Genomic DNA, 21128 nt, shown 5'->3' with positions numbered 1-21128 from the left:
GATGCGTCTCCCGTCGCAACCGCCGACGGAGACGCGTCCGCTTCCTCTCTTCCCATTGGCTGAGCCGTTGAAGTCTCGTTGCCTAGACACCAGCGGAAGCGGACCGGCTGGAGGCCGCGAAAGTGGTGGGTCGCTCATTTAGCGGTGATGGAGGGGGAAGGAGAGGGGGAGGCCGCCGCCGCCCCCGAGCCGGAGGCCACCGCCCCGCTTCCCCCTGAGCTGGAGGCCGCCGCCACCGCCCCGCTTCCCCCTGAGCCGGAGGCCGCCGCGGAGCCGGAGGCCGCCGCGGAGCCGGAGGCCGCCGCGGAGCCGGAGGCCGCTGTCGCCGCGGAGCCGGAGGAGGCGCCCGGGGATGCGGCGAAGGGCGTGGAGGGCTCCCCCTCGGCCCCCCTCGAGGTCCGGCCGGCCGAAGGGGACGCCGAAGAGGGGGGGGCGGCGGCCGTCGTGGAAGAGAAGCCGCCGGAGCACTGCGCCGAAGAGCCTCCGGTGAGCGAGGGAGCCGCGGAGGAGGAGCCGCCGGAGGGCGACGGGCGAGGCGAGGCCAAGGTGCCCGAGGAGGCCGGCGAGGGCCTCCCGGCGGGGGAGAGGCCCGAAACCTTGCCGGAGGAGGCGCCCTCCAACGCGACGCTCCTGGCCGGGCTGCCCAGCACCGTCTCCTTCAGCCAGGGGGAGCTGGAGGAGCCGCCGCCGCTGCAGGTGGCCGTGGAGCTGGGCCGCACCATCAGCCGCAGCCTCTGGCAGCTGGAGCAGCAGCGCGCCAGCCGCGCCTCGCTCTCCACCGGCCTCAGCCCGGACAGCGAGAAGGGCGGAGAGGCGGAGGAAGAGACCCCCGAGCAGCGGGAGCAGCGCTTGGCCGAGCAGCAGCGGCAGCGGGCCGAGCTGGTGGAGCAGTACCGGCAGCTGCTGGCCGAGCGCGCCCGCCTGCGCCACTACAACACCAAGCTGCAGGGCAAGCTGGGCGAGCTGCTGAATAAGGGCAAGGAGCGGGGCCGCGCGGAGCTGGAGCAGCGCGTCTCGGACCAGGAGCAGCGCTACGACCGCTACCTCGCCATGCTGCAGGAGCTGCGCAGCCAGCAGGTGGAGGAGCGGGCCTGGTACCAGCAGCAGCTCGACGGCCTCCAGCGGGCCTGCGAGGAGAAGCTGGCCAAGGTGGACCGCGAGTGGAAGGCCTGCCTGGCAGTCAGGAAGGAAGTGGCGGTGTACACCTTGGGCCGGCAGCTGGGAGGCAAGCAGGCTGCGATCAAGGAAGTGGACCAGATCCAAGCACGGGAGCAGCACAAGGAGAAGGAGATGACGGAGGTGGGCCCAGTCTGGAGGAGGCGGCGGTCTTAAATCGCCCTCTGTTGCTCAGTCTAATCTGCTTGGCATCGAGACTTACTAACCCCAAAGGCCCCATGAAACTGCTGGCAGTTTCTTTCCCCCTTAAAACCATTATAAGAGCTTTAGAAACGCAGTGCTGAGAACAAATGTTAATCCAGCTCAGGGCAGGGTTGAAGCCAGCCTTGCAAGTAATCCCACTAAATTTACTAGGCCGTAAAACTTCAGCAGCTCAATTGCCTTTATTAGTATTTGTGCGAATTAAGAGGCTGAGGGCAGGGCACAGCCAATTCACTACCAGTTTACAAAGGCTTTCCCTTCTCTGGGGACATTTATTACAGTTGATCTTATTTGGATTAAGCTTCCATTTTTTCCTCACATCTAGACTTTCACCAACCTCAGAAACTGATCCAAGGCCTCCACTTCCTTTCTGGGATTAGCTGGAAAGATGAGTTTATATATAGATGACACTGCACACAAAACCTCCAAGTAACTTCACCTAGCAGTTTACACAGGTGTTAAATAGTAGACAGGGAGACAACACGGAAATCTGTGGAATATTGTAAACCAAAGGCCATGAGCAGCAATCCCCACAGCACCAGTTTCTGAGATCTGCCACTTTCAGGAACGAGCAGAGCCACAGAACAGCACCCCCCAAATTCATCCCAGAAAGGAGACCCAGAAGAGCTGGAGGAGAAGGCTATCAATGGCTGCTGGTCCTGATTGCTATGTGCTACCTTAAGTATCAGAGGCAGTAAGCCTATATACACCAGTTACTGGGGAACATGGGTAGGAGGCTGCTGTTGCACTGGGTCCTACTTGTGGATTGTCGACAGCTGGACTAGATGGACCTTTGGCTCAGCATGCCCTTATGTTCTTATGAGAACCAACAGGGATGCAGCCCTGCCATTGTTCTCCCTACTTAGATCACTGATCAGGGTGACCAAGGCCAGTTCCTTAACCAGGTTAGAAGCTAGACTGAAAAGGATCAGGAAATACTTGGGAGTTGGGCTACCACTACACATAAACATGCTGAACAGGAATGGTAGATTTGAAACAGATATTATTATTATTCAGATCTAAGGAGCAGCATTTAATAAGGTTATTCCTACAGCTTCTGTTAAAGCCATAACACTTTCCCCTAAAGATGCATCCATCTGCTAAACTGAGTAAGCAGTAGAATGTTAGACAAGGCAAAATAAATAAATAAATAATATTCCAGCCATCACTTTCCAACCTGTCCACAGGCAAAACATTTCCTCATTTCCTGAATGCCAACAAAATTCACCACTTACTTATCAATCCAAGGGAGATTGCACTAGGTGAATCTCTGTACCATACAACATCTTGTACAAGAACTCCCACACACACACATAGGAGAGTGAAAGGTTTTCCCTATGCTGAGTGGATCACAAGGTTCTCCTTCATAAATTTATCCAATAACATAAGCAGCAGTCTGCTGGATCAGATTATGAATTCATCTATTTAGATATCTGATCAGTATCTAATCAGATGCCTCTGGGAACCTCACAACCCTTCCCTCTTGACCCATTTCAAGCACATTTCTTCAATGAGATAGAAGCAGGAAAGAAGGTTGCCAGGTCTTCATCTGTCAAAAATGGGCATCACTGTTTGTTTGTTTTCAAATAGTGAAAGGCACTGTGGGCCACTGACACAATTGGAAAATCCAGGAACACCACAACTATGGAACTAAGTGAACAGAAGAGGCTGGATTCCATCAAGGAAGGATGTTATAGGTCACAAGAAAGATCCAGGTCACAGGATCTGCAACTTACCTTTCTATCAGGACTGGAGTCCACTTCAGTCAGCTCATCTGCCTTTAGTTTTCACCATGGCCAGACACTAACCAATCACTACAGGACCTGTGTCAGATACCCTCTGTGTCATCCATATACAGTTGACAGCTAATGACATACTTCTGTAAGGCACTCAGGAAGCTTGTAGGCAACCCCACCCCCCAAAAGAAAAACAGTAGAGGGGAAGTAGGTTGAATACCTGTGATCATACAGCACAACTCCCAGGGAGATGAGCAAACTCCAACCATGGGGACCATCTTACCAAGGCTGGCTCTACCATTAGGCAAAGTGACACCACTGCTTCAGACAATCCTGGGGGTTGGAGGGGCAAGCAGTGGCAACCACCCAACTATTCCTCCTGTACTCTCCAGCCATTCCATTCTGTTAGAGGATAGAGCAGTATGCCACTCTTTAAACTAGCCTGTTGCCCTCAGGTGTGGAGGACCCCAAGGCAGGAATCTGTGTCTTTGGATAATCCAAAGACTACAATTGCCTATTAATAGCCATTAGCCTTGACAATTAAATGGAATCCCTAGGTGTGAGATATAATATGCTGGACACAAATGGGATATCTTTCACTATCACACCTTGGTTGTGTATGGCCTACAGGCAATTGGCTAAGCTTTTGAGATATATTTATATTATTTTGATCTAGATGGACTTTTATCTAGCAAGGCAATTCATGTGTTCCTAATAAGCTGAGCAATAACTAAATATTTTCTCCTTCTGTCCACTATAAGAATAACACATTTATCCACCCACCCACCTCAGATTGCCTTTACCTAACAATATAGGTAAATCTAACAATATAGGCATACAGTTGTGGCCAAAATTGTGGACGCTTTTTGAAATTTTCATGTTTTGCAACTTTGCATGCTTATAGAAAATGTTTTGTTTCACGAAATTCTACTGTTTATATATCAATTGAAAGACCTGATTCATGTAATACAACAATCCTGCTTCTTTTCCTGGGTTTCCAATCAACTCTTTTCTTTCGTACCATTGCTCTTTTTATGATGTACGTATGTACACTTTTAATTTGAGAAATACTTTAAATATTCACACAATCTCCAATTGCGCTTGTTACAGAACAAACAGCAAAACTGACTTTCCCCAACTTGAAACATGATGTATCGCAGCTACTGCCATGTGATTGGTCCCCAGAACAAGGACTGTGATTAGCCAGTAGAGTTTGCAATTCCAATCTGCTTCTTCACTCAATCACACCTGTTTGTTTTTAGACTAAAGCATAACATTTTTTGTACTGCAGATATTTGCATTGTTTTTTGTATTGAATTCAGCATTAAATTCTTTTTCAATTGATATATAAACTTTTGAATTTCGTGACACACGTTTTTATAAGCATGCAAAGTTGCAAAACATGAACATTTCAAAAAGTGTTCACAATTTTGGCCACCACTGTATATCTTTAGGTTGGATATTCCAACCATTTCCCAACACATTAGGGGATACGGGAGATAAACCATATAGATTTGGGAGAATAACATCAGTTTTGGCTGAAAGATGGCTCAATTTAAGAACAAAACAATTTATTACTCATGCTCTACAACACTGTTTTCCATGCTTCCTTGCCAGTGGAAATCCCATTTAGCTCCCAAGTTTCCTATCCCACCCTTTTCACTTCCCATAGTATACATTTTCATTTGAAGGAGTTTCATCCCTAACCAACTGTACTACACTCTCTCAGTAGAGGACTGTGGCTGCAGAGGTTCCATTCCTCCAATCCTTCAAACCAATGTTGCTTAAGTAAGTTATTTTGGTAGCACATCAATTTGGTTATTATTGTTCTAGGTTCGTCTAGAAAATATAAAGTTGAAACACAGGATCCAAAAACTTGAAGCAAGCCTAAAAGCCCAGGAGGAGTTAGCAGAAGGTTTGCATTTAATAGACTTTGAGCAGCTGAAGATAGAGAACCAGACATACAATGAGAAGATTGAAGAGCGCAATGAGGAGCTTCTGAAGCTCCGGAGAAAAATCACAAACACAGTTCAAGTCTTGACTCAAGTAAAGGAAAAACTGCAGTTTGTGGAAGCACAGAATCAAGGCCAGAAGGTTCAGCTAATGGCAGTCGAGGCTTTGGTGGCCCAAAAGAGAGATATCCTAACTAAGACAAAACAAGCTCGGGATAAGTTGCGAATAGACAATCAGAGACTCCACCAGAAGTGTGGCTTACTTGGGAATACACTGTTGTTGAGAGACTTTGAGAACAAGGTGGCTACTGCTGAGTTACTGAATGAGAGGCTGGAGCTACTGAAACGTCATCACGCTGGACTCTCTCTTACTTGCAAAGGAGTCAAGAAGAAAATCAGAGGGGTGAAATCTTTTCTACCATTCTAAATTACTTTGGTTTACGTGTTAAAATGGACAAAGTGGTGTTCATGTTTGTGTGAATAAAATATTGGACTCGATGGCCTTGTAGGCCCCTTCCAACTCTGCTATTCTATGATTCTATGAAATAGCACATATTTGCTGTTTGTTCCTACAGTATATGTATTCTGTGAATTGTTAGAAGTTACCTATGCCTTGAAACCAAATCAGTTTATTCAACTGGTTTAAAAACATTTCTGAAAAGCAAAACTCATAGCTAAGTACACAAAGTGCTTGGTTTCATTAATTTTAAAGGGGATTGTGTCCAAAGAACTGTTTGAAACTATTGGGCTGCATCTTATACACATTTACTTGAGATAAGCCCCACTGAATTCAGAGGGCCTTAACTTCTACGCGTGCATGTATAGGATTGTACTGCTAATGACCTTCATTATAATGATAATTTAAAAATTATTACAGGTGCTTTACCTCACCTTTTTGAGCCATCCGCTTTTCTTTGGTGTGTTTCACCAAGCATCATCATACATAAAATACCTTCATGCCTTGCCCCTTTGTGTCCAAAAATTGCCCTTGAAATTGTGATAAAATCTGTTTTTTAAAAAAACCCTCCCCTCCCCCGCAGCCTACCCCCAATGGGCATGGATCCCGCAGTATAAAGCAGCCACGGCAATTTCGGCCACTCTATACTTTGAGCTCTATGATTTCTGCCCAATGGAGGACTAAGGTGCTGCACTAACCGCTTTGTGGTTAAGGAAAACTTAACCACAAAATGGTTAAATGTGTCGTCTGGACCCGTTTAGCGTAACCACAGCTGGCCATGGTTATGTTAACTACAAACCCCAGAGTGGTCTGAACCAGCCCAATATAGTCTCCTAGATTTAAGGGGCATGTGTAATGAACAGCTATGTGTGCACATAATTACCGCACTTGAGACTTTTGCACCATACATTTGAAGTGTATTTTATAAAACACGCTCCAAGGATGAGCGGGCTGCACACAATTCCCTATCCAATGCAATAACTTGTTGCCACGTAATTGTATTAAACAGCTCTTCAAGTGAGAGGTGGCTACTTCAGGCCTGTACAGCAAAGCTGATATCCACAATAGAAAGGGGGCGCTTTTGACCTATCTAGAGGAATTTCAGGTACTCATTGCTTGCAGCTCTCTCTCTCTGTCTTATGACTTTATGGGAACAGTGAGGCCTTCTCAAGCCCATCAAAAAGGGGAGAGAACACCTGCAGAGCTCTTCCTCTCCTTGTATTCAGAAGTGTGCAAGGATGTTGGTGCAAATTTTTCCAGCCCGATGTAGCCAGCCAGCCAGATTGCATAGCCCACCTCTGCCTGCAATTTCCTCAAAACGTAAATTCCTGGGAGTGCAAAATTCCTTGTTGTTGCCAAAGTCAGCAAAGACTAGACAAGCGAAGGGGTGAGGTAGAAACAGAACAGAGAGCAAAGGTGATTGAAAAACAGGGGAAAACAGAGAGGCTGCAGACATCCTTATAGGGGTGGAGAGAGAGAATGAACAAACACAAACCGTGTGCTCTAGGGTAACAGAGATGGGATAGGAAGAGACCTGCGCATGAGGAAGAGAAAGGAAGCAAGAATGGGAACACACATGAGCACTGCAATGGCAAACACAAAAGATTAATATTATAGGCTTCTGTGAGATGTTCACCAATGAAATGGCAGAGGGACGTAGTCTTTGGCTATGTAACTGCAGTGTACTAGAAGGTCCAGACCTGTACCAGTGCTAATTTAAGAAAACAAAATAATGCAACTGTCCTTTTATCTTTTATTTGGTGTTAAGTAACTCCACAAAAAACAAATTCAGTTACTCTGGTGTATGTGAAATCAGAACAATACAACCACTTGAAGCAAAAAAGTAGAAACAAATTCAGCCCAGGAATGAAAAACCGATACTTCAGTGCTATGGATATGCAATGCCGCTTCATACCACAGTGCATTTCAGCATCTCCACTTTTAAATTATTCTTGCAGGGGGGGGAAAACCACAAACTCACACATCAACCTTCTCACTGGAAAGCTTCAGAATTTTATCCCATTCAATTAGAAAACAAATAAATATTATTTGTTATTGCCCACACCTGTAACATGTACATTTTCAAAGGTGTTAAAATATTAAATCATAATGAAACGAACCACCCTCTCACTGAGATTTCTATCTAAATAAGCTGAGCTAAAAAGGTGTGGGTTCCCCCCACAAATATTCCCATTTGGTCATTCATTACTCTAACAATGACTCTCTAGTTACGTTAATCACTAGAATTTAGGATTTATCAGTTTCGTTCTTTTTGTTTTCATGTTGACAGACAATATTCTCAGTGCATGTGCTATACAACATTTTTTAAAGGAAGCTCCAGAAGAAAGTAAATATTTAAAAACTTATCCAGAATCTCAAATAAGGGGGGGGGGGGAAACCAACACTGTAAAGATTTGTTGTATGAATGCTAAAATAATGTAGCTTAAAAGCAGTTATTAATAACATTTCCCTGGAAAGTACAAACCAAGCCAATGGAGTCAAAGTTTCAACAGAAAGAATACATGCAACCTTACAAGGTGTTGATACCCTAGATCTTAAGTCATGTACTATCAATTAAGAAAAGGCAACAAAACTCAGATTCAGTTTAGCTCTCTAGCACAGAATAAAATTTCAAAGCCAGCTCAGCTTATCATTCCAAACAACTATAATTGTTAGGAGTTTCTTGCCTATCAAAATTAATGGCTTAGCATTTTCAAGTCAATAGTAAACTTTCTGTACTTTCTGATGTCTTAAACATGCTGCTATTGTATAGATCATTGTTTAAAAACTATGAAATGGTATAAACCAATATTGCTCCTCCTGGCTTTATGATTTGCATAATACATTAGTAGCACAGGGAGTTGATAGTCTTGCACAGTTCCAACTCGACAGATGCATTGACTATGTTAAAATAAACTTTAAGAGCAGGTCACATAAAGCAACAATCACTACTGCAATCACACATGTAAGTCATGTTCCCCACTCCCACCCACAACACACAACTTACTCCTAACATTCTCTCAGGACACGAAGTTAGCTACAAGTTTTACTAAATTAGAGCCACAACAGTAGCTAACTGTAGGAGCCACTGGATTTATTTTGAGTGATACACTAACCCTCTGCATATAAAGTGTTGAACACTGCGGCCCTTTCTACACCTAAGGGTTATCCCAGGAAACTGGAGGGCTCGTCCCTCCCTGCTCCCGGGATCCCGTGTGGCATTTAGATGCACAGAAACGATCCTGGGATATAGGGCTGGTGTAGACATGCCCTGACTCTTAGATCGTTTCAGTCATTCAGACCAAACCTTTGCAGCTTGTAACAAACTGTACTGTCCATTAGTTTCCCCATGGGGTTTAATGATACAACCCTAAGTACACTTATAAGTATGTACCATTAAAGTAAGGGTGCTTGGGGTCACGTAGTGTCACGTGTTTTTAATTCCCTACTTTACAACACTGAGCCCTGAAATAGATGAAATACTGAGCCCTGAAAACAAGAGGGGGAGAGGAGAGAAACCTATATTTCTTTACCCCATGTCTGCAAAAATCCTTAGCTTCTTCAGTTAGCAAGAAGGTAACAAACAATAGTTTCAACTGTGTTAGTTTATATGAGAGTTAGGAGATCCTAGAATAGAAAACACAGTTTCTGAAAGTCTCTAAAGCACAGCCCAAGTATTCCTACTCCAAAGTTATAAGATCTTCAAAGACAGGACAAGCCATACATGCTTTCCTCTCACATTCAGAAAGGCACTCATAGATTACAGTGTTAAGTATTTATCTCCCAAATCTTAAAAGCCTAAATGTGCCAAAAGATAAAATCTCTGAATAGTTGTAGACACTGCAATGCTAGTAAGATCGTAATACTGATAGGGCTACAGTCAAAAATAAAAGTAACTGCAGCTAGGATGCAAATGAGCAGTGATACTACCAAGACAATCACATGCACACCCATTCTTGATTTGACAACACAATCTACTCTAGGTCCAAATAGCCAAGGAGCTAACAGTTTGGAGGGAGGAAAAAAAGCCTTCAATGGGACCAAGATCCCAACTATTGAAAATAAAATATCAAGAAGAGAAAGATAAATACACTTCTGAATCCATTAACTGAAGGGAGAAACTCAATTAATTGTTGAGTTACAGGCCCTCTGGAAGAATTTCCCATCTCATGCCATTCCTTACACCAACTATTTTTATTCTGCAGTTTTTACAGGTGAGTTCGAGAGAAAAGTTCTTCTTCACAAGGATCTGTCCATCCATTTCCACCTTCTGATGCTGTGCCTTCAGAGCTGGAGCTGTCACTGGAGTATAGCTTCTTCCTAAAGCCATTTGATTTTATTCCAGAACTTCTAAGATCTGCACACCTTGCTTCATGCACAGAAGAAACCTACGGGTTTGCATTTTAAAAGTTATGGTAACATAGAAAATTATAGCTTTGCAAAAAGTGAAAAGGTTAACTTTTTCAGAGTAAATAAAAATGCATTAACTTTTTTTTACTGCATTTATATCTTGCCTTTTTTCCTCCAATGAACCCAAGGCAGTGTACATAATCCTCCTCCTCCCCATTTCTATCCTCTTAACAACAACCCTGTGAGGTGGGTTGGGCTGAGAGTCTGTGCCTGGCCCTAACCCGGATCTCCCAACTCCCAGTCCAACACTTTAGCCACTACACCACACTGGCTCTCAGATCTTTCATATGTCTTCTGAATCAATAATCCTAGTTTCCAAAGGGTTGGATCCAGGTTTGCACTCAGTAGAGTTCTGCCAGCACTGGTAGAGATTCTGATTTCCATTCCCCCTCCCCCCCACAGTCTCCAGTGTAACCTCCCACGCTGTTCTGGAGGATTGTAGAATCCTCTTGAACAGCATGGGAGGTGATACTGGGGAAAGGGTAATAAATTATTATTATTATTCATAATAATAATTATTGGGAATTGGTAAAAATCACTTTCCTGCCTGTCACGCCAGCGGAAAGCCTCCACGGGATCTCAGTTCCCTCCACAAACTGAAGGGGCACTCCTGTTCACGTAAGGGCAGGTCTGGAACCAACTCATTATTAAATTTTAGGATTACTGAATTACAATTACACATCTTGGCCAGGACCCAAGGAGAGTTTCATGCAAACTATGGAACTTCCCTTCTTTGCCCTAACTCTGTACCCCCAGGTCTCCTCAGACCTATAGCAGGATTTAATGTGGTGTGAGGGGCCGTGGTTGCAAAGGAAGATCAGCAGTCCCTCAAGAGAGTACTTTAGATCCCAGCTTTTAAAATAAACTGACTATACCTCTATAAAAAAGCTTTCAGATTAAAGGCTGATTCCTTGACCCAACTCCAATCCCATCACCAATTTACATGGCTTTATTCTGCAGGAATCACATTTATTTCAGATTAATCTGTCCTATTCAAGCAACATCAGACTACAAATTCATGAATGAAATACATTTACAACGAAGAAAGGCAAATTTTGTATTCCAGGTTTTACCTTAATTCCAGTCATTCTGGCTATGGTGAATCAGATGACACAACAATTTAAAAAAACTTACCATATTAAAATCTAGAAGATGTTCTTCACTGTGTGGCATTTCTTCACTGTGTGGCATTTCTTTTATATCTGCGAATTCTCCAACACCATTCTCTCTCTTGACATTTGTACAGCATTCTTTATATTTTGTTTCAGAGAATTGGGGAGGGGAAAGGAAAAACAGGAATGCCATTACAAAAGTTTTTTTTAAATTAAATGGCAAATTTGTTTATTAAATGTTAAATAAACAGCCTCTAGTTTGGACAATTAATGTCAAAAGGGAAATAGAATTGCAACACAAGCAAACACAGGAAACATATGTCTCTGTAGCCAGTACTATCAGTCACAAACAACTGAATAAAATTATGATTTAGAAACATTACATTTTGTGTATCTTATTTCTTTATGTCTTATCATAGAACCATACAATAATAAAGTTGGAAGGGGCCTATAAGTTCGACTCCAACCCCCTGCTCAATGCAGGAACCCACCCTACAGCATCCCTGACAGATGCTTGTCCAGCTGCCTCTTGAATACCTCTAGTGTGGGAGAGCCCACAACTTCCCTAGGGCATTGGTCCCATTGTTGTACTGCTCTAACAGTCAGGAAGCTTTTCCTGATGTCCAGCCAGAATCTGGCTTCCTTTAACTTGAGCCCGTTATTCCGTGTGCTGCACTCTGGGATGATTGAGAAGAGATCCTGGCCCTCCTCTGTGTGACAACCTTTCAAGTATTTGAAGAGTGCTCTCATGTCTCCCCTCAGCCTTCTCTTCTCCAGGCTAAACATGCCCAGTTCTTTCAGTCTTTCTTCATAGGGCTTTGTTTCCAGACCCCTGATCATCCTTGTGGCCCTCCTCTGAACAAGCTCCAGCTTGTCTGCATCCTTCTTGAAGTGTGGTGCCCAGAACTAGACGCAGTACTCAAGATAACCAGTGCCAAATAGGGGAACCAGTACCTCATGCGATTTGGAAACGATACTTCTAGTGCAGCCCAAAATAGCATTTGTTTTTTTTGCAGCCACATCGCACTGTTGGCTCATATTCAGCTTGTGATCTACCACAATTCCAAGATCCTTCTCATTTGTAGTATTGCTGAGCCAAGTATCCCCCATCTTGTAACTGTTCATTTGGTTTCTTTTTCCTAGGTGTAGAACTTGGCATTTATCTCTATTAAATTTCATTCTGTTGTTTTCAGCCCAGCGTTCCAGCCTATCAAGATCACTTTGAAGTTTCTGTCTTCTATCCCACCCAATTTTGTGTCATCTACAAATTTGATATTTATCTCTCTGGGGTTTCATTGTGAGCAAGAGCAGGATATAAATATACATTAAATAAATAGGTAGAACAGGAGCCTCTTGGGCAGGACAATCCTATGAACTTGCTATGTCTGAGTTTATGTGCTCCCCCATTATTCATATATAAAAGCCACAATCAACATGTACTGATGGCCAGTATAGTATGATGCTGGAACAGAACCCAGTTTACACCTCTTTCCACATATACACCCAGAAAGAGCCCCTACTATCCCCCTATCAGAGTCTCCCATAGTTCTGTGAAGAGGAAGGGAGAAACCATTATCTGCAGCCCAAAGCTTGATCAGGAATTCAAGCCCGCTGGTAGTTTAAATGCAGCAGCTTGCAAGCAACTCTTGTGTCAGGGAAAAGCCAGGGCTGAACAGGGAAGGAAGAACGGCCACTCCAGTCATAGCCGCCAGCTAACTCTAAAGCTCACTGGTTGGGGAGGAGGCCTGCACACATAACCCACGGGCAACAGGCCCCCAGGAGATGGGTTCCAGTCCTGCTGAGACATTAAAGATTCCATGTAGCTCATCAGTGGGGAGCCTGCTGCTCCCCAGATGTTCATGTACTGCAATTCTCATCATCCTTCACCAATGGCTATACTAGCTAGGGCTGATAGGACTTGCAGTTCAACATCTGGAGGGCCGTATATCCCCCACCCCTGATGTAGACCATATGTGCCTAACTGCACACACCATGCTGGGTGCTAGAGTCTATGTGATCTCTGCCATTGAAAAAAGCTTGCTGCAGGAGGCAACACAGTGCCTGGCCGATAGCTCAGTGGGGAAAATTAATGCAACTATTAACAGGAGACGTTGGTTCAATTCTCTCCCCAGAAATAGTAAGTGTGGCTGCTACAACATAGAGCCAACCCTTTGGGCAGCCTGCCTCAAACAAGTTTGCTTGGAAAGAGAAGCAATGACACCAGAACCCAAGCCTCCCAGTCCAAAACACAGCATCTTAATCCCACAGAAGCAGACAAAAGATGCTCTCAGAGCTCCCAGTCATATAGCCCAGTACTGAAGGAGTCCCCTGAAGAGCTGTCCCTAGGTGGACCACCACAGGCTCAGTGCCTAAGAGGTCCCAGGTGTGTCCCTGGCTACAGACTGGAAGGCATGGACCTGCAGCCTTATTCAGGCAAACGACCCCATTCATTCATGCCCAGGAACATCTTTCATGTTACCCAGCCCACAAGTTAATCTCTTACATTCATTTGGTCGGATAGCTAATTATTCCCACCTCCACCTTATGCCAACAGTACTGCCTCATTTATCACACTAGCAGCGAGTGGGGAAGGAGGAGAGAAGCGTCAGCAGGAGTTGTTTGGATCGTATCCCAAACTCTTGCTGGTGCTCCCAGTGGCAAGGTCATGGAAAAGATGCAGAGCCTCGACCCTGGTGGATAATTCCTGCCATCATTTGCCCTGCGAAGACAACTGAAGTAACAAGAGGAAGAGATTCCTTTCCTGCTAGCCACAGTAAGAAAAGTGAAACAGTCATAGATTTTATTGAGCAATATCAGTTGCGGAATGGGTTCTGCCATGACCATGGAGTGGGGGTTGCCACATTTCATTCTTGTACGATTCCTGCGCCTTTTCAAGTTGCACGACAGACAAAGCAGCTTTCCCCAACACAACATTCCTGTGTGGAGTACAGTTGCCCCCTCACTGTCATGCAGCTTTCAAAGACCTAGAAAACATGTAGGAACAAAATGGTAGCAACTCCATATAGGAATAGCTGGCTTCTCACTGGTTGCAGCTGAAGGTGTAGACCTCTCTGGTAGCCTGCAGGGCACGGTGTGCGGGGGGGAATATCCTGACTTCTGTGCATGCTGGATGGCTGCCTTGTTACCTGTAGAGAGAAAAGAGAAACATGGACAAGATGATGCCCAAGTTCTGTTGCAGATAAAGCCATTCCATGGGACCTACGGATTATCCCACCTTATCCTGGGATAAGATTATCCCAGGAAAATGGAGGGGTCGTCCCTGCCAGCTCCCGTGATCCTGTGTGTCATTTGCATGCACAAGGATGATCCTGGGACGGTGTAGAAACGGCCCTAGTCAAAGAGTACTGATTAGTGAGAAAGCAGCTTTTCCATTCCACGCACCTCAGCTAGTCTCTCCACTCTCTCAGCAAATATGCACTTACCTGTTAGTCCTCCTGGTGTCTACATGTGGGGAGATAAAGTTGCTGCTCCAGACAAAATACTCACTCATCAAATCTAGGGAGTTGCATTGGAACTCTCTCTTCAGTGACTCTTCTTCTGCAGTGTGTCCTAGGTCTGATCCTGCAAGGAATAATATATTATTGGTGTTTGGCTGGCACTAGATTGCTTGGTTTTCTTAAAAAGAGGATGTCACCGGAATTTGGCCCTTTCTGCAAAAAGCATACTTGCCCAGCATCTTGGTTGTGGGAGACACTACTATAATCTACTAAGTAAGGGAGAGTCTAGCCAGTACAGTTTGTGTCTATTCCTAGTGACAGAGAAGATCCTCTCTCCATGGCTGTGAGTGTGCTGTGCATCTTGGGGGTGCTTATGAGATTTGGACCCCCCTCCCAGGTGCATAGCCCCCTCCTTAATTACCTATCTGGGTTGCCTTGTCTTTTAATCCCCAGTTGCAGCAGTGGAGTTGAGGTTCCTGGTACCTGTGTGTATCTGGAGTCCAGAAGCAGAGTACCTGTAAGGAGTCTGAGAACGCAAGAGTTATCTATCGGCCCTTTCTATATTTGATGTTAGCCTTGGCTATTAGTACGAAGTACCTTTTTTGCCAAGTTCTCAATATAATATGGGCATATGGGCAAGTGATGCAGTCATCTGGAACACTCAACTGACTACAAGTGGCAAATGTTTGAACTCGTTACACTGGTACAGAGGGTAGCTGCAAGCCCTGCCTGAGCAAAGCCCACTCCCCCCCCCCCCACATTTTCACCTCTAGCCCCATTTCACCCTTGCAGTGATGATGTCATGGTGGTATCTAACAACGGGGCAATGGTATTGTTATGCCAGCTTTTTCTCCTGGTCACTGGTGCAGAGGGATTTTTGTATGATCATTTCCCATTAAGCAGGATGGATCCAAGGATCCAATTGCACCATTAGGTTTGAAGGAGGGTACATTCCTTCAACTAATTTACATCACAGCCATCATCATTTTGGACATTAGCAAAAAAAAAAAAAGGCCTGATTTTGCATTTCCTTATTTATATTTACAGTCTTAAACATATGCATTAATTCCAAACATTGTTTCTCAGCGTTTTCTCTGTAATTAATACAATCCAACGGGAAAGGGGCAGTAAAGAAAATGGGTGGGGGGGAGAAAAGGAAACACTGTGGAAGGGAAGTTAGAGCATGTTAGCATGTTCCACTGAGCATTATCTCACATTCTTTGTGTAACGTCCTTCTTCCTCTATTACCTTTCCAAATGGTATATTTGCTGTCACAGCCCTGCCCACAAAGAAAGGAAGGTACTAGCACAGGAATAAAGACTAGACCTCAAATATTTAAAAACTGTTGCGGAGTAATGGAGCGAATTCCATCCAGGGACAGTTAAGCTCATCTTATTTAATACATTTATTTACTGCCCTTTATCTTATGGTACCAAGGCAGTTTACAAAATGTATTAAAATCCTAATAAAACCTTGCTATACAACTGATTACCACTTGATAAAACGGGCTCAGTTGCTCTTGATTAATCCTCTGACTTGAAATATGATGGGCCTTAAGAAACAGTTAAAAACATAAGAAACGAAGAAGTGCCATGCTGGTCCATCTAGTTCACATGGTGGTCAACCAGCTGTCGACCAGGGACCAACAAAGCAGGACACGGTGCAAGAGCACCCTCCCACTCATGTTCCACAGCCACTGGTGCACACAGGCTTACTGCCTCGGATACTGGCGATAGCACACAACTATCAGGTAGCCATTGATAGCCTACTCCTCCAGGAATTTATCCAACCCTCTTTTAAAGCCATCTAATTTGGCAGCCATCACTATTATCTTATGGTAACGAATTCCATAATTTGACTATGTGCTGTGTTAAGTACTTTCTTTTATTTGTCCTGAATCTCCCACCAATCAGCTTCATGGTGGGGGTATTCTGAGAGGGAGAAAAATGTCTCCCTATCTACGTTCTCCACACCATGCATAATTTTGTACACCTCTATCATGTCTCCCCTTACCCTCCTCTTTTCCAAGCTAAACAGTCCCAGCTGTTGTAACCTTTCTTCATAGGGTCTCCAGCCCCTTAATCATTTTAGTTGCCCTTTTCTGCACTTTTTCCAACTCCATACTATCTTTTTTTTAGGTGTGGCAACCAAAACTGTACACAGAACTCTAAGTGTGGTCGTACCATAGATTTGTATAAGGGCAGTACGATACTGGCCATTTTATTCTCAATTCTTTTTCTCATAATGCCTAACATGGAGTTTTCCTTCTTTACAGTGGCTGCACACTGGGTGGACATTTTCATCGAGCTGTCCACCACAATCCCAAGATCTCTTTCTTGTTTGGTCACCGCCAGCTCAGATCCCATAAGGTTATACTTGAAGTTGGATTTTTTTGCCCCAACATGTATCACCTTACTCTTGCTTACATTGAACCGCATCTGCCATTTGGACTCTCCCAGCTTGGAGAGATCCCTTTGGAGCTCATCACAGCCCTTTGTGTTTTAACAACCTTAAGTAATTTGGTGCCATCAGCCAACCTGGCCACTTCACTGCTCTTTTCAGGTCTCCTCTGCTCTTTGTTCCTACAGCTCTACCCCCAAAACAGAAGGTTAATCTCTCAAGACACAGATGTTTGAAGAGAAAGGGAGTATACACAATGAATGTAGGGTTAAGAAACAAAAATGAGATATTGTGTACTACAAGGAAGTCTAACAAAACCAGTTATGTCTAATTTTGCTGCATTTCCTCAATAGGCTGCAGATCAGAAGCAAACTACATATTACAATGCAGCCATATGCATTATAGCCCCAAAGTGCCAATACTTGGGAGAACTGAAGGGGAAAGGAGGGTTTAACCCCCTCCTTTCCCACCGGTTTGCACCTTAACTCCTCTCCCACCTCAGCTGCTGTTTGGCTCAGCTATTAGAGGAACCGAGTGAGACTTAAACTAGATGTTGTGGCATATCTTTCTTCCTAAAGAAGTGCTTCTGCTCACAGTTCTAGCCAGCCATTCCCTCACCAGGGTAATTATAGTGAAGAGTCTTCCTTTCTCTGACGAGTGAATGAAAGAACAGCACTTTCAAGTTCCTTGTGACAGATTAGCTCAAACTCAAAAGGTGTAGAGATAGAGATAGCTTGCAAAGCCTATCACTCTGTGTAGGATTAATGCTTATTTTATCTATGCTAATTAATTAGAGGAAGCAAGCATTCCAGCTTAAAAGCAAGACTGGAGGAAGGGAGGGAGGAACTTGAATCTCTTTTGGTCTCCAGTCATGCGAGAACTGAAGGCTCTTTTCCTGTGAGGGACTAAATACCAATATAAAATAAAGGAACAGAAATAAAAGAGGGAGTGAGGAAGAGAATCAAGTGAAATCCATAATCCATCATTCAGAGAACCAAGGGCCACTGGGAGGCTGCACCCCATGCAGCTCAGGAAGAACATCATAGTACAGGGAGAGACCAACCTGGACTCATAAACATATCTGTTAGAGAAGGAGCAGCTGCAGGGAGATTACTTCCATCCTCCCTGCCAGAAGGAACACCTATAAAAACCTGAAACCATTACAACACTGGATGAAGTCCAATTTGAATGTCTGCAAACCCTCCTCCCTCATTTCATCTTAAGGCACTGGCCATGATGTGGACACCATGACTTCCAACAACCATTTAGCATTTTTTCCTCTCCTATTCACCCCACTCACACCACCTACTTTTTGCAACATCCCACCTGTTGAAGAGATATGGAGAACTTGAACGTTTGCATACTTTTGTGACCTTTGAATTGGCCTAAAAAATGTACACCAATACAGATATAAGAACTTTGTAGTCTAGATTTCCTTTTTTCCTCCTCCCTCCCAGTCCTTTTTCTTTTTGTGTCATATCTTATAAGTCTAATGGCAGGGAATGTCTTATTAATACTGCGCTGGGAAGTTTTGCTTATTTGGCTGAAAAGTGGCGTAAAAATGCTTTAAATAAAAACAACGAATAATTCTTCCCTTTGCTTCGATGAGATTCCTACTGTAAGCTAGCAGTTTAAACAGCAACCTTTTTTGTAAGATGATTTGCATTTCTCATTAAATTGCATTTCAGCTGGCTGAAGATCCTTTGTTAAAGCTCAGTGTGTTTTACAAATTGAACGCATGCATTCAAAAGCAGGCACCAGTGAGTTCAATGGAGGTTACTCCCATATAAATATGCACAGGACTGCAGTCATGCTACAAAAATGTTTAGTCTTTAAGGTGCTACCAGACCTTCTTGAAAAACTGGTCATTCCACCTTCATTTTTGCAATAGACAAAATGAAACTAGGCATCTTACTAGCCAAAATAGGTATCTCCCAAAATTTTGATGTTTGTACAAGAAAACCGCATGCTGAAATATTTTAATTTATAAGTGTATGTGTGCGTGCACGCGCATGTGCAAAAATGAATAGTCATAAAAATTTGAAAGAGAAAATAACTGTCAAAAGCTGTGGAATAAATGATGGAATTAAAGTATCAGAGATTTTATGGGTTCATCAACCTACTTAAAGCCCAAATTATGTTAAGGGCACAATCCTACGCATGTCGAGATAGGAAAAAAGTCCTACAACTCCCAAGGGGATGCTGGGAGACTTTTTTCCTGTCTAAATCTGCATGGGATTGAGCCCGAAGTTCATCATGAGTTCAACAACAAATCAGCCCTTTCCCTGCGATTTCCCTCACCCCCAGACTGCTTTTTCTAACATCTTGCCCAACGAAGATTTCTGGAAAAGACAAAAGCCTGCACATTTTTGGTGACCTCCGAGTTGGTCTAATAAAGGTTTTACACCAATATGAATATGAGAACTTTGTAGCCAAGAACTCATGCCTGGGTTTACTTCCACCTCCCACCAAATCCTCTTTTCCTTTTGTGGCAGGTTTTTTTATATATTGTGAGCCTGAGGCTTATTAATAATGTCTTATAATATCTGTAGCCTGCTCTGGGAACCTTCTTGTTTTGGGGTTGATAAAGTCCAGATATTTGTGTTCATAAATGCATGTAATATTGTTGTGCTATCTTGGAGGGATGGACTTCACAGCTGATTTGTACTTGGTTGCCACAGCCAAGCCCTTGTCTGCAATCCTCAGAGCTCCCCACAAGCACACTCTTGCTTTTCAGTAGCCCCATTTTGGCTCCATTTGTCAGCGCTCACTACCTCAGTTTGCTATTGGAGTGACAATAATTACTTGTCAGATGGCAGCCAAGATTAAATATGGCTTGTCACTAGTCATGTAATGGTTTGCCATGGTATGCATGTAACAACTTCATAAGCTGATCAACTGTATCATCCTATCAAATACTGAGAACTTTATTACACTACTGAAGGATCAGAAAGCATAGGGAGCAGATGAATGGGAAGGTTTTCCAGAAGGTGACGGGCTTACTAAGTGGATACAGCTTGGTACATGCTCATCTACATTCATCTTTTATTTCAACTCATGGGTTTGGTCCTTTATAAAGAAGTTAAAAGATGCGGCTACCTTCATACTGAGATGCAGGAAAGAGCGGTGTATAAAGAGCTTTCTCCCACCAACACTGCTTTGCTTGATTGTAGCTTATCTTCTGACGATCATTATTCAATACAGGAAACTGTTTTAAGAATAATTGTATTTTAGTTTAAAAGAAATGGAACACAACACCATACTATGCTACACTTCTGGTTATAGAGTAATCTGTAGCCAAAGTAAGTTGTGATGCTGTAAAAAAGTTACTAAGCTTTTTCATGGAGTGGCTGTATACATCAGTTTGGTCCTGCTAAATTTGTGCAGCACAATGATATGCACTTTACTCAGAGATCTGTCCCACTGAGGCTTAATCCTAGGATGGCAGCCACAACATTTTTGAACAATGTGTATGAATGCAATCCCATGTTCTTCCCTGAAAAAAACAAAGAAGTCTTATAAGTGCATTTCTCTTGTTTTTGCATGTGGTTGTATATTTTCATATTAAACTGCATCTCTCGTTCTCCTCTTCCTCTCTCTGGAAACTAAATGTTTTTAGTTTGCAACCAAAACTGCATATTTTGTTTGGACTGTAAGTGCACAAAAGCCTAATGCATAGCCAATGTTTAATTTGTCAAAAACACATCAACCCCTACCAACTGAAAGACGTGCTCTCCTTACAGACACCCTATGCTTCTCCCCCTTAATCTAAGAGCTGCTTTTCTTTTCCTTTGAAAGTTCATTTTCAGAGAAATATTTAGGACAAAATTATATAGCTTTCCCAAAGGAGTTGATGAATGAGAGAGGTGTATATGATATTGGGCAGATGCCCAGTTTGAACACAGTCGATTTTGCTTGAGGCCAGGTTAAGGAGTTTATAAACACAATTGTTAAATTGAACTGTTTTAAACTAGAAAAAAAAACCACACACAGTGACAGTAGAATGGCTGTGGTAGCCATTTCATCAGGCTGCAGAGCAGGAGGGGGGAAACAGAAACAGGGCCTTGCCACCGCCTCTGCCAAGAGCCCAGGTACCTTTGGCCCTCCCTCAACTGTCACCTAGTGGCAGCCATTTCACCAGGCTACCTAAACTGTTTCTATTCCAGCTAGTCTCTATTAAGAACTGCAATTATAAAAACTAGTGCCTCAACTTGCTTTTTCCACAG

General features: G+C 43.7%; 2 protein-coding genes across 8 annotated transcripts in view; one reads left to right on the top strand and one right to left on the bottom strand.

The window, feature by feature from the left end:
* Nucleotides 1-147: 147 nt before the first annotated feature.
* On the top strand, nt 148-5531 carry CFAP184 (cilia and flagella associated protein 184). Its single transcript, XM_063129996.1, has 2 exons — nt 148-1299; nt 4947-5531. Exons 1-2 carry the CDS (start codon nt 148-150, stop codon nt 5490-5492), a joined length of 1698 nt encoding a protein of 565 aa, XP_062986066.1. The 3' UTR covers nt 5493-5531.
* Nucleotides 5532-7261: 1730 nt separating this feature from the next.
* The window catches only part of KIAA0232 (KIAA0232 ortholog), a 54380-nt gene continuing 40513 nt past the window's right edge, over nt 7262-21128 (bottom strand). For 3 of the 7 annotated variants that reach the window (XM_063130143.1, XM_063130144.1, XM_063130149.1), the window contains exons 7-12: nt 20002-20110; nt 14924-15028; nt 14552-14626; nt 14089-14190; nt 11067-11182; nt 7262-9910 (exon numbers count right to left, since the gene is read on the bottom strand). In XM_063130143.1, coding sequence (XP_062986213.1) covers nt 9731-9910; nt 11067-11182; nt 14089-14190; nt 14552-14626; nt 14924-15028; nt 20002-20110 — 687 coding nt within the window. In that variant the 3' untranslated portion in view covers nt 7262-9730. The remainder of the gene's footprint in view (nt 9911-11066; nt 11183-14088; nt 14191-14551; nt 14627-14923; nt 15029-20001; nt 20111-21128) is intronic. The other 4 variants (XM_063130147.1, XM_063130148.1, XM_063130145.1 and 1 more) reach the window with 3 other exon arrangements.

This window comes from Elgaria multicarinata, chromosome 7 (genome assembly GCF_023053635.1).
Source record: "Elgaria multicarinata webbii isolate HBS135686 ecotype San Diego chromosome 7, rElgMul1.1.pri, whole genome shotgun sequence".
NCBI classification, from domain to species: Eukaryota; Metazoa; Chordata; class Lepidosauria; order Squamata; family Anguidae; genus Elgaria; species Elgaria multicarinata.
Note: the sequence above shows the minus strand (reverse complement) of the source record. Positions and strands in the feature narration are given on the sequence as shown.